This window comes from Onychostruthus taczanowskii, unplaced genomic scaffold, assembly GCF_017590055.1.
Source record: "Onychostruthus taczanowskii isolate IOZ18803 unplaced genomic scaffold, ASM1759005v1 scaffold37, whole genome shotgun sequence".
Classification (NCBI taxonomy): domain Eukaryota; kingdom Metazoa; phylum Chordata; class Aves; order Passeriformes; family Passeridae; genus Onychostruthus; species Onychostruthus taczanowskii.
Genome location: NW_024501126.1, coordinates 5,888,496 through 5,905,937, shown reverse-complemented (window position 1 = coordinate 5,905,937; position 17,442 = coordinate 5,888,496). Strand labels below are relative to the sequence as shown.

General features: G+C 37.5%; 1 protein-coding gene across 2 annotated transcripts in view; it reads left to right on the top strand.

Moving 5' to 3' along the window:
- The window catches only part of SEMA5A (semaphorin 5A), a 318,052-nt gene that overhangs the window by 110,065 nt on the left and 190,545 nt on the right, over positions 1-17,442 (top strand). For both annotated transcript variants that reach the window (XM_041411823.1, XM_041411824.1), the window contains one exon: positions 6,744-6,843. In XM_041411823.1, coding sequence (XP_041267757.1) covers positions 6,744-6,843 — 100 coding nt within the window. The remainder of the gene's footprint in view (positions 1-6,743; positions 6,844-17,442) is intronic.

Below are 17,442 nucleotides of genomic sequence, written 5' to 3'. Positions count from 1 at the left end.
CCTTCCTGGTGCCTTTTAACTCATCCTGGTGGTGTACATATGTGCCTAGTACTTAATGTTGTGTTACTTGGGCATTTTCTTTTTCCTTCTACTTAACTTCAGCTCTGGAACCAAAATGAAGTGTTGGTCTTACCTTTAAGCTCTACTACTGTAGGATGCGCTAATAATTATTTTGTCTGCCCCTGTAATGAATGCTAAAGGAGGACAGCAACAGGAGCATGTAGAAAGGGTTAATGGATACCCAGAATGCTGACCCAGGGCTGTAATTGTATTTTCTTTTCATCCCATAGCACCTCTGGATGTACAGCCTAGGCAAGAGGCACTCTACAGAATCTCTCTGTGGGATTTTCTCCAGACCTGTGAAATAAGGCTCCATAGCATGGGCAAGGCACTCACCTTGGGGATACAGTTCTGTAATAAGCAATCAGGGTCATAAAGCTGAGGATCTATATGGTCCTGGAAGCAGGTCAACCAACATAACACTGCATATAGAAAGCATATGTCTGGAATGAAAGGAAAAGCAGCCTGTAATGGGGAGGCCTTCTCTGCTTTCAGTGGGCTGCTGTCTTCCAAGTGCTTGGCTTCTGCCATGGGCTTTATGGAAGAAGAGCAGGGCAGATGTTTGTGCTTATATTTTGTAATGAATGTAGTTTAGCATATTGTTTTTGCTGGAGTTCTGTAACATGAAGAAATAATCTTTTCTGTAAGAGAAATTGAAAAATATTTGCTGTGTTAACTGTAGGTGTTTGATGAGGGTTTTTTTGGTTTATGATTCTTTTATCATATATTTGATTTTCTTTCTCAAAAGAAATGGTACTTTTAATGATTTCAAGGTTAATGATCCAAGAGGAAATAAACCAGTTGGGAAAAGTCTGCTCTGGCCTGTTTTGCAACAGAGCTAAGCTAAGATTAGAGTATGAATTTGCTTCAAAGTAAGTAAAATAAAGAATAAGTTGCATTTGTATGGGTTTAAACACTTAGCACCAGAAATAGAACCACCACACTTGTGGTGGCGCTACATGGTACTGCAGCCTGAGGAGTGCACAAAGTAGTTTGTTCAGGTGCAGCAATTGGTTTCTTTCCATTACAATGACAACCAGACAAGCCCTGCTGCCTAATCCAGAAGTTTGTTTGCAGCTGTGTTTTCGGAAGCTCACTGGAGAAAAAACCAATCTGTATATGGTATCTTATATTGTCAGTTACATGTTTGTAACTATAGCTGTTTTTTACTCAGTATTTACTTTTTTTTTTAAACTTACTGATCAAAATTATTTAAAAAACTAGTGTCATTGCACATAAATGCTGAGAAACCCATGCCTTGAATAAGTTCTAGAAAAATAGTGTATTTTTGACAAACTAGGTGTCAGGCCCTTTCTGGTAAGCAGGTGTGTGAGTTGTGATTGGTTTCAGAAGTAATACCACTGTTCTTTTGCTGAACTTTTCTGATGGAGTCCTTTTTTTAGTTAGAACCTGTGGAATAGTGTTAGCATGTATTTCCTTTCTTCATTTGAACTGTGGCACCTCTTTTCCTTTCATCTGCAGTGAGTCAATGACTTACCAGCAAGGGTGTGTTTAATACATCTCTGTGAGAATACAGTGTGAAAGAGGTAGGAAAACTGGTGACTGGAAGTGTAAGAGAAAAGTATAGCCAAAAGTGAATCATAAAAGATCCTGCAACAGTCCCCATCTATGCCATTTTTCTTGCCTGTTTTCCCAACACGGAGCAATGCTTGTTAGCATAAAGTTGTTCTGAGTGACTTTCTCATTTACGGATATATTTATAATATAACATAATTTTAAAATAAGAACTTAACAGTCACACTGAATTGATACCAGTGGTGCACAGAAACTGCTAAGAAAATCTTGTGTTTCTCAGTTCTAGTTTTAAGATAGAGACTGTGGAGTCCCGAAGCGCCACAGCAGAGCATTTACAAGTGCTTCAAGCACCAATGTTGAAAAGAAACCCCCGGGCAGCACACATGCGGCATGAATGAACAGGTGGATTTCCTCTTGCCAGCCCTGACACCTTGCTTAATAGATTCCCCTGGGGTTAATGGGACTGTCACCAGGGCACCGGGGTGATGCCGTGGAGTCAGCGTGGCACGTCCCTGGGGAGACTTCTGATGTGTCTCGCTGCCTTTGAAGAGGATAGTGGTGTAACTTGAGTATCGCAGGAAGAGATCTAAGGCTAAAATTATTGCACAGCTTCAGGAAGATGGAGTTATTGTGTCATCCTTAGATTAGATACATTTAGTTGTGAAATAGCTTTAGCATGCAGAAATATGTTTTAATTTTCTTCTGATAAGATTAGTGAGTTTGTTGTACTGATGCCACCCAGAGACTTCTGTTAATATTGCAAATCTGCTAGTTTTCAACTATGGTGTTATTGTTTTTGCTGTTATTGTGGTGGTATTGTTGTTGTGGTATCATTAATATTATTTTTATTGTTGTTATTTTACTACCAGAGTTCCTTCACAAGGGTGCTGCTGTGCCTATGTTTAACTTTGTGCTCACTATTTTCAAAAAAGACACCATGGCACGAGGTGTCACATACATACACCATAAACACTACTGAAACTTTTAATATCTATGTTAATTTTTAAATGAAATCAGGAGGTCCTTATTGTCTTTTGACTTTGTTATTTGCCAAGTTGTATATTATTAAAGATCACTTCTGAATTTGGTTCTAAACATACTATTCTATTCCTTGTAAGTAATTTCTCAATTTATTTTACTCTTTACTGTAGCTGTACTTTGAAGTACTGAAGAGTGAAACTTAGGTTAGAGGGAACTTTACAATTTCATTTGCAAAGAACTGTAGAGCTCAACCCTTGGGGAGTCCTTGGAACAATGTAAACTAAACAAGTCATGGCCTGTTGGGCAGATACTAAATTTAAAGTAAAACAGAGACAGGTTTCTGGTCTTTCTTTTTTTTTTTTTTTTAATATGAGTATCTAATGTCCTTCTGCCCAGCTTTGATTGTTAACCTCCTTTGTCTTGAACCTCTTTAAGAGAATTCCTTGACCTTTCCTCTGAGCTGGGTGGAATCTGGTGTGTTTGCTTTGCTGTAGATTTATGGACCACAACAAACTTTGTTTTTTATTAATCTAAGCTATTAACCCTCCCTCCCAAAACCTGAACCCCCAGGAAAACACATAACATCCGATTCCCAGCATGTGAAAGAGAGCTGTAGCTTTCTAATAAAGATTTTTTTTTTCAACATCCATCTTTTAGTTCCATGAGAAAGTATTTTTCTTGGGAATATTTTTGAGCTATAAGGCAGATTTCAGTTGTTTTTTGTTTTTTTTTTTTTTTTGTTGTTGCTGAGGGTAAGTATGTCTTGAATGTACCAAAAGGACACAGTGTGTGTTGGCCATCACCTGCTGTCATGACTGCTTGTATACCATGATAGTTTTCCCTGGACAGCTTTGAGTCCTAGACCAATGTCTGCAGAATGGCAAATGTGCCTGCTTAATTTTAAAGGAAAAACAAATCCAGGCTGAACGTGTGTTTCAATAAGTGTTCTCACTGTCAGGAGTAAGAAGAGAGAAGTCAATAAAGGGCTTGGTGTTTTACTGTAATTCACATGAAGGTGGGGCAGAGGAAAGGGAGGGGAATGTCAGGAAGGGAAAGGTTAGGACTGGAAAGCATAGGGACGTTGCTGTTTGTCACCTGTGACCAGCAAGCAATGCTGTTAGGTTACGTGTTGGCAGGGCAGCTTAATTGCCTTACACATTTATTTATGCTACTGTTGTAGTACAAAAATCTGTAGTACAGCTATGTTATTGTGTAAAGCTTGTCATGTTGTATCTGCATGAAAACCATTAATAACTTTAAGTTATTACTTCTTACTGCTTTACCATTGTAGTTCTAATTGGAAGAAAAATAATTTGTAGGGCTTTAGTAGCCAATTATGAATTTTTGACTCTAAGGAGATAATTCATAGCAAAACTAAAAAGTCGTGTTTCACCTGTGGGTTTTCAGCTAGATTTCACTGTTTCGGTGAAAAGAAACGTAATTATTCTGTTAATTAGTTACATAAGCAGTTAGATTGCCTTTTTAAAAAAATTTTTACAGGCATTGTGTTTGTATTCATTTTCCCTTACAAACGTGTCATGAAGTTGTAGCTTTATCTCATAAATACTTATTTCTGTGTGACACATGCTGCCACTGTGACACAGAAGAGATACAGTTTCAGAGTGTTTTCTGAAAAAGAAGAGCTCTAGCAGCCATTTGCTCTTCCTGACCTTACTCCCTCAAGCAAGAGCACTGCTGAATGCAACAAAGACAGGATAAAATAATTTATATTTTGAAGGGGATTCAGATTTCAGAGAGATATCTTAGCAAGTCCTCATTCTTGTTCTCTAGCCTGGGCTTGCCTTGCCCTGCCTGGCCCCTGCTCCCTTGCTCCAAACCTGGAAGTGGTCTCAATCAGCTGCTTGCTGTACCTTGAAGTTTTAGTGTGTCTTGCTGAGACAGCAGGACAAGTGGAAGAGAATTGAGTCTTTGAATCTCAGTCTTCCCTGTAGCCTTCTGGCTCTGCGGTACTTCTGTGTACTGAGCTGTCCCTGGCCTCATGCTGTGGGGAGCCACTCCTCTCCTCTTCCAGAAGACCAAGGGTCTCACTTGTCCTACCAATGTAGAGCTGGGGTAATTCCATTATTTTTTTTCCCCTTCTTTTGCCAGTAAGTGAGATTCTTTGTGATTGACCTCTGGATTTCCTCATCTTCATGTCCTACGTAATTTCTTAACACTTTAGAACTTTGCAATTGATTGTTTCTTATGAAATGCATGATTGAAAAGTTAAGGCTGCAAAATCAAGTAAAAAAAATTTAGGAAACACCTCTTTTATGCTTGCCTGTTTAGCCATATATATATATATATATATATATATATGTATATATATATATAAATAGGTGAATAAGTATGGATAAGGGGCCTGTATATATACAGGCCTATAATGCATATAGTGTTTTTCCTCCCTCAGAATCCTGCTGGTTCTCTGCACAGCATCTGAAGTAATGGATGGTGGCAGCTGTAATCACAGTTATCTAATATGTGGCCATATCCCCTTTCCACCCCAATGTCTGAATCCTGGTTTGAGCACCCATCCAATGCAGATGGAAATCAACAGTGAATTTAGCTACAAGTACTGCAGAACATGTACAAACTGGCATTGCTAGCCTGAAATTGCCCAGATGCATACGGGCTGACATTAAAAATGCAGGAGTTACTTTTCTGACACCCAAGCGATTCTTCTTTACAGTTCCATCTGTTTTTCCAAAGTATATGATGATACAGCTTCTGCACACTGCATTTAATGACTGTCTGCAATGGCTGAACATGGTTTGACACAGAATAACATTTTTCTCCTGGGCCCATTCCTTAGGAATGGATAGCCCACTTGTGCTAAAACTTTAAATTAGGAACAAATCATCCTGAAACAGGCACCAGACATGGATTATTTCAACTGACACATTTGCAAAAGCAAAAATGTGCTCATGAGTGAAGAAGAGAGCTTAGGATGAGTGTTTTTAACCTGAGCTGCAACTAATGATACCACTGTCAAAAATTGCCCTTCTGCAGCACCTTTGGAGGGTTGGGTTGGTTTTGACTCAGTGTTCTAAATGGTCATTATCATGTGCTTACCTTTCAAGTGGCTGTTTCGCACCTGTAATCTTAAAATAGGCCCTCAGCCCATTGTGCCATACATACTCAGCCCTCTTCACCTTTCATGTAAGTTCCAGCCCACTGTTTTGTGACTACATTAAAAATAAAAATAATAATAATAAAAAAGCTTCAGTCAATGTCCTGACAATTGCACAATTCTAGATAATGAGGTTTTTGTTCAACTGGACTTTTTTTTAGTGAGCCATTTCTACCATTACTATTCTTACGACAATTTTATATATTCTATATATCTATTTATATTGTGTTTATTTAGCCAAACTCTTTAGTCTCCAGTTAGTGATATGAATGAAAAATTGAACTGCTAGTATTTAAGGAGTTGATTTGCAACTATTTATGTATGCTTAAGTTTGAAAGTAGGAACAAGTTTGTATTCTGAAAACAAGTAATGCCCCTTGCTGATTTTCAGTAATTCACATGCTTGTCTACCCTGCTTAATGTAGCACTAAATTGGTCTGAGAAAGGAAAGTGGAGAAAAAAAGTTCAATGAATTTCAAACATTTTTCCTTTTTTATCCCTCATTTCTCAACCTTTTTATTGTGAAAAGTGATGAAAAGTCAAACTTGCTTGTTTTCCTCATTGCTTTTCACTTAATCAGATTCTTTTGTAAAGAAAATAAATAACTAAATAGCTGACTAAAAAAAAAAAAAAAAACCAAAAAAAACCAAAACAAAACAAAAAAAAAACAAAACCACAAAACCTCTAGTCCTCAACTGTTTTTTGATGCATGGAAATTTAAATTAACTTCACTTGAGTATGTCCCAGTGAATTGCAGTTGTACTGTGGTGTTTTCTGCTTTACCCAAGGAGGAAAAACGATTCAGAACAAAATGTGGATACTTGATTCAAGTGTGTATCAGGTGGTTGCCCTATGTATTTTACAGGCCTGTATTATAAATTAAATGGTATGGCGGTGTTTCCTCTATGTTTCCTTAGAGGATCATAAGGAGAAAACTTGCAGACCCACCGGAAATATCTACAGATTTAATGGTGGCTACCTAATGTACTACACCTATAACATTTATGGTAAAAGTTGTATTTCTTGATTGTTTTTAGAAATTGCCCCTTGGCTACACGTGTTCAAAGCAGAAGATGCTGTGGACTTCTCACAGTTAACATTTGACCCAGGACAAAAAGAGCTTATTGCTGGAGCAAGGTGAGAAATCTATTTTCTTTTTTTGTGTTGCACCAGGCTGGATTTTGGTTTTTGTTGATAAGAAATATTTAGCCAAATTCCAATATCAGTGTGCTCTTGTGTGACCCTCTGCCTTCTAGACCCACTAAACTGAGTGTTATGTATGTTTATTTCTCTAATCCCTGACCAGAGTTAACAAGATGAACTACCTGCCTGACATCAAGGTTTATGATAGCTTACACTATTCTAATTTTTAAGAGGACTAGCCTGGAGTACACAATCTTTGTGTGCGTATGCTAGAACAAGCAGGTGCTGTATGGCAATGTGACAGAAGTTGCCATTGCATGAAGCTTAGGATGATCCCAAATTTGGCTACACAATGTGCCTTTGTGTTGGGATGTTTCTAATAATTATTCACTAGGATGCCAGGAGCGATCTGTTAAAGACTGCAGAATTAGCGGTAAAGTTGGTGATAGTCGCTGTTTGCACAGTAGGAGAGCACTCTGCAAGCTGTGATCAACAGTGACACTGTCTTAGATGTCAACATTGAAGCAGTGACAGTCCTTGAACACTATTTTTTTTTCCTCTTTGCATATGAGGTGTAGTAAAACATCTTGGTTGGCCAAAAAAATGTAACCATCTCAAATTATTATTCACACCCACCTTCTGAATATATTTTATTTTTGAATTAACAAAATTTTAGTCACTTCACTTATCTGTTAGGTTTAGCATTGGAATATATTTCTGTTTCCCAGTTTGCTTCTTAGATGAAAATGAGGTTCAAAATGCAGAGTCATAAAAGGCCCTGCAAGAAAACTTTTTTCCATGGACCAAATGGAAGTCGCTTATTTACAGGGGAAAACTTTTTGAATGTGGAAATAGGTGTGTGTGTGGATATATATTTATATATCTTTGGCCCACATGAAGTTGGGTCTTCTGTGCCCTGATGTTGATTTTTCAATTCTGTAAGTTGCCAATGAAACAAGGTGTGAGGTTATCAACTACTGCTACATTGTAAGGACTGTCATCATAAGTTGTCTTAGCCTCTTCGCAGCCCCAGACCCATGGAAATGTGTATTTGTGTGTTGGATTAGTGCACTCTGTACAGATATTCCAATAACTGTTAAAAAAAAAAAACAAAACAAAAAAAACTTTTCCCTCCTTCCTCATTTATTTTATTCTCTATACTGTTTATCTGGAGTCCACATCTGTGAAAAAAATAAGCTCATTTAAACCAGTGCTTTTGATGAAGCTTTTTAAATCACTATGGGATAAGCTTGGAGTGATTTTGTTGAATAAGCAGTGACTACAAAAAAAAAAAAAAAAAAAAAAAAAAAAAAAAAAAAAAAAAAAAATCTGCTGTTAATTCTGCTTTCTTTTTGCTAAAGATCCCATACATCAAAAGATGTATGTTTCCTGAAAATTAATGATGCTTCAGAGCTTTACATCTCTTGTTCTGACTAAATTTTTTTAAAAAAAGATATGCAAGGATATTAAAATTATAACAGCCATTTTGTTTCACGCAGTTCAGTATAGTTGGCTGTTACTTGTTCATAGAAGGCATTAATTTTCTCTTTCTTTATTCTGCATTTCCATTCTAAATTTTAACCTTTCCGGTGTTGTTGTGTTTGACCATGGAGATCTTCCTTTAGAATACCTTAACTTGCTAGGAGTTTTCTCCAATTGTATGTATTATTGATATCAGTACATCTTTTTTGCTACACACCTTTCTGTTCTTTAGGTATTGTGTCCCGCGAGTCATTGTACATCTTGGGGTCCTAGATTCAGAGACTAGCAGCCACTTGTCAGGGTGCTCTAGTCCCAAAAATGCAAGTGTCGATCACACTGATAATCTTACTGATTATGCACCTTCTGCAAGTAGTCTCCACTGCAGGTAGACTGAATCCATTCACTGTGAATTGCAGAATTCACAGAATCACAATGTTGGAGGAGACCTTCAAGATCATAGAGTCCAACCCAGCCCTAACACCTCAACTAAACCATGGCACTGAGTGCCATAATCTTTATTAAACACATCCAGGGATGGTGACTCCATGACCTCTCCAGGCAGACAATTCCAGTACTTTATCACCCTTTTTGTAAAACACTTTTTCCTAATATCCAACCTATATTTCCCTTGGCGCAGCGTGAGTCTGTGTCCTCTCATTCTGTCAGCTGCTGCCTGGAGGAGGAGACCAACCTCCACCTGACTACAGACACCTTTGTAGAAGGTTGATGAGGAAGTTGTACAGAGTGATAAGGTCACCTCTGAGTCTCCTTTTCTCCAGGCTAAACACCCCCAGCTCCCTCAGTCATTCCTCACAGGGCTTGTGTTCCAATCCCCTCACCAGCCTCGTTGCTCCTTTGGGCGCGCTCAAGCGTCTCAGTGTTCTTCCCAAACTGAGGGGCCAGAGCTGGATGCAGAACTCAAGGTGAAGTCTCACCAGTGCTGAGTACAGTGGGAGAATGACCTCCCTGCTCCTGCTGGCCACACTATTTCTGATACAGGCCAGGATTTCCTTGGCCTTCTTGGCCACCAGGGCACACTGCTGGCTCATGTTCAGCTGGCTGTTGACCAGCACCCCCAGGTCCCTTTCTGCCAGGGCACTGTCCAGCCACACCATCCCAGCCTGTAATCAGATCTACTCTGATCTTGGTTGATAATAAATTTAGTTAATTTCTTTAAGTTGTTTCTATTTGCCCATGAAGGTAATCGGTGAGTGATGTCTCCCTGTCCTTAACTCATACACCTTTTGTTTTATTTTCTTTTCCCGCCCATTTGAGGAGAGGAGTGATAGAGCAGTTTTGATGAGAACCTGGTCTTCAACGAAGGTCAGCCCACTCCATCCTTGCACCTTCAGGATTCTGCTTTAGTAATTTGGTGGTATTCTAAGCTAGGGGAATGATTTTTCACAGCCAGAAGCTGTGTTTTGTCTCATCTTCTGTTCATAATTTACTTTTTCCACCTTAATGGATTTAATGATGCCAACTTCCTCTGCCTTAGAAATCAAACAAAATACTATTGGGAAAGCTTGATACTATTGGAAATTTTTAAATCCCTTTTCCATTATTGATATTCATGGCAGGTGACTCTTTTTCATTTATGAAGTTCTACAGCCTCTGAAAATATTTATGGTTTGTCATAATGAGAATGGTAGCAAAGATCCCAACTGGGATCCAGACTGCATTCCTGTTGGGAATTGCCAATGTCATGCAGCTATGTGGAAAGACAGATATGATCCTATGATACCCCAAAAGGTGTCTCCCCGAATGACAGAGAACTTTTGATCTCTTTGCACAAGGTTCTTTGTGCTGGTGTAGACTATTCTGTTTATGTATGCTTGAACAAGGTTTAATGAAATTAGTTAGGAATGTAAGAAAAGGCAGATGAGAAGAGGGTTGGAAATGTAGTGCAGGATAACAAGGCCTGAGTGTGTCTACAGCACCTGCCCGTAAATCCATCAGCAGGTGCATCTAGAAAAGGACATAGCAGTATAAATGGAACAGCAGTGTTGACAGAAAACCAGATAGTTTAAGTTGGCCTTGAGTAATTTAGTGAAGAAGCAATGAGTTTTGTCACATTTTGCTGAGGCAAACAAAGTTGGAACAGAAATAATTTTGAAATAGACGTCTTCAAAAATATGCTAGGGACTTTATTCTATAGTATTCACCATAGCAGGCAATAACTGAGAAGTTCATCCTATATTGCTGAGATTAGTCCTGCTTGTCCAATTTAGGCAATAAAGGTGGTCTTCTGATGTCTGTCGGCATTCTGTTGCTGTGCAGAAATAGATGGTTTACAATTCTATCTGTCTGCCTCTCCCCACCCTCAGCTTCTGCAGGTTGTCTTCCACCCCTTGTGAGAAGGTTATAACTGGTTGATAATTTTTTTTTTTGTTCTGCAAAACATCCAGTTCTCCTATAGATACTAAGTTGATTAAGCTGTAGTCTTGTTTCAGTTTCCTTACACCATCAGCAGCAATCAGTGAATGGTACCATTCCAACGCCAGTGTGTGCCTTCACATTAATCATGCAATCCATGCTCCCATGAAACTGTATCTTTAAAATGTGCCCCAGGCATTGTTCTTAATATTGTATGTGACCTGGCAGATAAAAATAAATGAGTTCTATGAGTTCTATTGCAATCTGAAACCTTCTTGGGAGTTCATTTGTTTTCTTAGAAAAAAGCCAACCCATATGGCAGGGCAGAATTTACTTTTATAATTAAGTGGCAGCAGCGAAGGATTACTCTCAGGGCATTAGCTCCTCAGTAAACTCAAGGAAATGAGAAACTACTTGTTTATCTTATTCTGATGAATTCTAATAAAATATTAAGATGAAATATTTTTCTTTGTGTTACTTGGTGGACTGATTTAGCCTGTAATAAAATATTATAGTGATTGCTGTATTTTGAAATACCAGTAGGCTTAAAGATTCATGGATTTCTCCAAGAACACCCTTGTCCTCTTTGCTGTGTGAAAGTGCTTTGCCATATGTTTCTTTGGGAAGGTCAGTTGAAGGGGGAGAAGACCAGATTAGGGGAAGGATACAACAGTCTGGAATTGCCCAGGCAAATTGTGCATTGAGTTTTTTTCCTCCTCATCTCCTGGCAATGTACATAACATGTAGCAGCTCTAGTTTTGATAAACCAAAAATTGCTAAAAGTGTTTCATCTACTTTGGCTAAACGAGAGTTGACAAAAAACATGTCTGAAACCCAGTAGTTTAGGGCAAATTTTTTATTTTTCTTCTTTTTTGGTGACTTTTTATTTTGTTTCTGCAGTGGTTTTAGTCAAACCATGTAAGAAGAATTATGCCTATTTTTAAAGGGAAAATGAAGTTTTCCTCTTTTCCCAAGCTTCCTGTGCTTGAAATTTTGAACTGATAGTAGCCTGGATTGAGTTCATTCACAAAATGTGGAATTTTGTTTGGTTTTTTTTTTTTTTAATTCAAGTTGGGCTAGCTCAGCTATACTTTTGAATGATATAGTTAATATCAGAAATAGGTCTCAAAGCCATCCAATTTTCTTTTTAATTGGCTAACATATAGTTAGACATACCTTACTTTTTTTAATTTTTTTTTTTTACATAGAGTATCGTAATAGTGGATACTCTATGTAAAATAGTGGTGGCTTTCTCTTGTACGGTCTCCTTCAAGTTAATTAGACTTGGTTTTTAGGATTACATCTTGCTTTGAGGTGGCTTATTGCCTCAGTCACTCCTTATCTCACTGATGAAGGACTGCAACAGTATGGTTTCTCCCTTAATTAGATGTGTGTTTGGGAACATTAATGTGAACCATTACCACTACTTGCCATAATAACAGAAAGGCAAATTAAAGGATTCATTAACAGCGGCTTAAGGATCTCTAATAAAGGAATAAATAACTATACAGGCTTGCTTCTTACTGTTGTCTGCTCCCAGCTGGAGAATCTGAGAGCTTCTTGTTGATAAGGTGCTCTGAGGGCTACATATACATGGAGAATATACAGGCAGAGGGAATTGGTGCTCTATTCTGTCAATATCCATCTGGGTATCGCTGCTCATTTAACACTTGGCTCAGAGTACTCAGTGTCTGTCCTTCCACTGACTGAACTGAGCTAATCTAACCCAATCTAATCTACTGTATGGTTTCATGATAAATCTGTGAAAAATTATCATCTTACTGCTGCAAAAAGAGGGAGGTCTTTTCACCCCTACTGCTTGTTTTTCCTACCTTGCTAAGATATTTTTTAAAGTTTCATACGTCTCCTGCTCATGCCTCATTCCACTCTGCAGTTTTCTCCTTTGCACTGATGCTTATAGTAGTCTGGTTGCAGAGTGACACTAGGCAATTCAATAACTCCACAAAAGTCTTTCCTGTTCTTGTTCTGATTTAATGTCTAGGCATTTTAATTAGAGTAGCTGACATGGAGCATCATCACAGGAGCCCTGGAGTTGACTCAGACTAAGAATAAAAAAGAAATTACCCCTTTATTAGGGGTAAATTGAACTTTTTTTCATTGTCATTGCAGTTTATTAAAAAAAAAAAAAAGAAAAAATAAAATATCCAAACTTTCGATACTTTAGACTCTTTACCTTCTCCTGCTGACCTTTCTTGCACCCCACCTCCAACAACTCAAGCAAATTTTATGTGCCCAAGTTGATTACTGTAGTAGGAGACCACAAAAAGTTTCAACTGTCTAAAATTTCTGGTTTTAAGCCCATTTCCATTGTTGTGGGTTTTTTTTTTTTTTTTTTTTGAATGAGATGTAACAGCAATGCTTATATTTAATTCCAAATTAATTTTGAAAAGAAACAGAAGATTAATATATTGAACAATGTAACAAGACCACATAGAATTTGCATGGCTCTTAATGTGAGTGAATACTGTACAGTATATGTAATATCTGCCAAAATATAAAAACTGGGGGCATGTACTTTTACATATGTGTTGCAGCAATAAAAAAAATATTAAAGATTTGTTTAGCCACAGTTACGAAATACCGGATTAACATTTTGCTTGAGCTGATATTTCAGGATAAAGTTGTATCCAAGAAGAGCTTACTAAATAAATAGCTCAATAACCTCACAAACTCACTTGGACTAAAACATAATATTCAGAAATACCCTCGACCTGCATGCATTGGAGGCAGACAAATGTCAAATATTGTGAGGCCATTGCCAGCTGGGGCTAACTTGAGTGCTGTGTGTGAGAAGTCAAGGCCAACAGAGAAAGATGTTAATGGAAGTTTGAGATGACATGGCATGACTTCAGGAGGAGGGTGACCTCCAGACTGCAGGGGCACCTGGTACTTTTCTGCTTTTTCTGGAGAAGCCCGTGGGAAGAAATATGTGGAAGTGACATCTAGCTGTTGTAGAACATCTGTGCAGGAGTGCTGTGTTCTCGGATATTCAGCATTGCTGAGGCTGTATGAGGAACCACAGGGATTCAAAGTAAGATTTACTAATCCAGAGGAGAAAGCATCAGAGAAGGAAATCAGGTTTCATGGGACCTTTGAGTGGATTAATTCAATTTTTTATTGGGATTCTATCATAATTGACTCCCATAGTGATTTTCTTATTCTGTTTGACAAGCTCATTCTTTCACTGGTCAGCTTATTATTGCATGAGTCTTCCTTCTGCCACTTTGAATATTAATAAAATGTAGTTCACCTTCATTCCTCAAGAAAACCTGTAATTTTAGAAATTATTTTAAAATATCAATAAGAACAACAAAAATCACTTTTCCATGATTTTTAGGATGGATCAACAAGACCTACTAGTCAGAAAAGTATTTATCTCTGTGCATATGCTGTTTTCACATCTTTAGCATTTATCAGTAAGCCTCTAATTTCATTACTCTCATTTGCTGTGGCTTCCATTTAATACAAAATGAAGATAATATATAACTTTTTGGACATTCTGCTTTTGGTTATTGTAATTTGACCATTTTCATAAATGGTTCAACTAGAACACTTGTATTAGGTTTCTTTTATTTCCAGTCGTCCTTGGCTTTTTGAGATATTTTTCCTGTAGACTCATGATTTAACCAAATAAATTTTGTACATTATAATTTTATTTATATTGATTATCTCCTTTCCCCCTAACAGTTTTGTTTTTTTTTTAAATTTTCTTTCCACTTTCTGACTTTACTGCACTGCAAAACTAGAATTCCCTTTCACCCAGTGCTGTACAAACTCAGTTGTGGAATTGTGAAATTTTGCTTAGTAGTTGATTCCAGTGGAGTTTATACTTTACATTTTCAGTCTTACTATTTCTTTTTCTCCAGTAAATTGAATAAAATTTTCTTCTTTCATGTGAATTAGTTTCTTGAAAGAAGTGAACAGGAAGTAATCTTTTGTTAGTTTATTTCCAGGAGACTTGGCAGCATGTCTGGTCATACCTGAAGTGTCTGAGTTTGCTGAAATCTCTGTTTCTTTATTCAGGCTTTCAATTGCAAATGTGTGTGGGGGCTTAGGATGGGTTATGGAGATTTTCTGCGATATTATTATATTTTGCCATTTTTTAAAAGGCCTAATCCTGTATCCATGTCCCCCTGAACTGTGCGTGCCATCTTAATGTTCTTCTAATTCATGTCTGTGTCTAATGCAAAAGTATTTTTTCTTGTCCCATTCAGCTTTTATAGCTTGCAGTTTCACAAAGAAAAGGGTAAAATGCTGGATTTAACAACCATTACTAACATGATATACTTTTGAATGCTTATGCATTTTCAATTGTTTTTTTTACTTGGATTGTTCAGGAACATACAGAAGATTAGTTTTATGCTTTTAGCTGTAGTCATACTGAACATATTCACTGCAATAGATTGAAATATATTGTTGAGAAGGAGGTGACTGGAGCATGCTTTTTGTGTGCTTTCATTCAGTTCCCACTGATACTAGTGGAAGTGTTTACCCTTGGGTTTGAGCAGGCTCTTGATTAATGGGTTTTAATTATAACAGCTGAGCTGGAAGAGTTGTTCAGTGCTGTGAATATAAAGCAAAATGCTTACTGCCTGCTGGATCTCCAAAGGAGTAAAGGATGTTGCTTTATCTCAGTGTTAGTTGTGTTTTCTTCACATTAAGTGTCCTTCTGTTTGCAGATTTATGTAACATATTTGCTTTCCTCATTCATTAAGCACCAAATGGAAACAAATTTGCCAATTACCGCCAGTGTCAAATTAGTTTAATTCCAGAGTGCAAAATTTGCCTTGCTCATTTCCACCATACTTGGAAAAGAAGCAGGGCTGTGTGCTAAGGGGTAGTATCTGTGCTTCAGAAATGTAATTTCATTTTTCTTTCTCATTCTTCGTTGCCTTCAAAGCATAAATGCACTGGAATAAAGCTGAGCCGTGGTTGAAAAATGGCAGTCCAGGGCATAATCTCAATAACACTTTGAAAAAATGTTGTTACCTGTCTCATGAGGAGCATAATGGCTCTTCACATATCATGAAAATTGGTAATGACATTTGCTTTGGACTACATTTCCTATGTGTTTTTTTTTACTGTCATGCTCATTTCTTTAATTTTATTTCAGATATTTTCTCCTATATGTGCTTTCTGAATGAGTTCTCACGTGCTAGTGATGCATGCTTTAAAATGTTAAACTGTTGGATTTGTAAACCTAAATGTAATCCTGCAAATTTTACTGCAGTGGGCACGTCTAGGTAGGAATATCTCTGATTGCTCTCCGAGTGCTAGTTTGACACTTAGCCCAGGATTATTTGTGTAGTCACAGTCAATCTGTGCTGTCCATTTGCCCAGTTTATGTTGCTAAGGTGTTTTTACAGTCACTTGCACATTGCTTTCCTTGTTCAATTTTCCTTCTGCTGGCTTTATAAAGCTAAAAATATTTTAATTGGTTTTTGGCAGACACAGGAAATTGAAAAATGTACACTTATTAGCTCTGCCTCTTGATCATTCACATGAATGTAGACGTTTTAGTCTCCCTAACACTTATAGGGTCAATTTTTCTAATTTCACACTGAATATATTAGTGTGCAGAAGTGTTGTGCTGTGCTGAATAGGATAAAAATCTCATTTTATAGGAAAAAAAGAAGAAAAATTTTGAGTGTCTGTTTTTCTTCAGGCTGGCACTCTGTTTGTGCATTTATTTGTTTAGAATTTTTTAAGTTTGGGACAGTAGCTTACTTTTTAATAGGCTGAAATGATGTCAGAATGGAAGAGGATAAAAAGGCATCATTAATTTGGTAATCTGTCCTAAAAAGGCCTCATCAGGCATAAATTTTCAGCAGATATCTGAAGATGTAATACACGTAGCAATTGGAATCTGTATGAAGTCCCAAAAACTAAACATGTGAGACCAGACTGCTCACATATTCTGCAACAGAGACTGCATTTATTTTGGGAGTGAGATGAGGCATTTATGTGCAATTCTAGTGAGTCTGATACCACTGAGTTAAGAGAGCAGTTTATACCTGCTGAGGATTCAGTTCAGTTTAATTGGAAGAAAAAAAAGTTGTTTTGAACCAGCAGTGAAGTTGGTTTCTTTGATATCAGAGTGAAAGTACAGTGATGGGTGATGGAAGTTTAAATGCACCAAGATGAGCAGCAGACCAAGTATTTGTGCTCCCTGCTGAATACTTTTGTGCAAGACATTCTGTGAAAGCGAATTTATTTTCTGATCTTACAGAGGGAGTGTAGAAGTGTTAAAAGGACTGTAATGCATTAGTTCCTAGTATTTTAGTGAAAGTCTTTCAAGTCCACTTGCATGCATCTTGTTGGTGAAGCTTTGTCTGTGTACACATTGTTCTGCAAAGTACTGTTCTCTTTGCTTATCCACTTCAGGTCTCTTCATGATGCAAACCCAAGCATTATAGCTATTGCTTTGTGGTGATTTAGCTGTATAATAATAAATATTCTGTCTCTATTTTACTTTCACATGAATTCTTGCTCTTAATAACCTGCCTCCTGCATTTTGAGTAATTCCCTTTAGCAATACTCCTAGGAAAGACTAGTGACGTGGTTCCTGTACAGCCACAATTTAAGTAGCATATATGTACCAGAGTCAATAAATAAATACTCGTAGCTGTTTCTGAGAGTCCATAAATAAAGATAGCATAATGGCCTTGGTGGTTGTCTTTCTGAGTAAGACACAGTTTGGTTTTGTCCTTCTCCCCT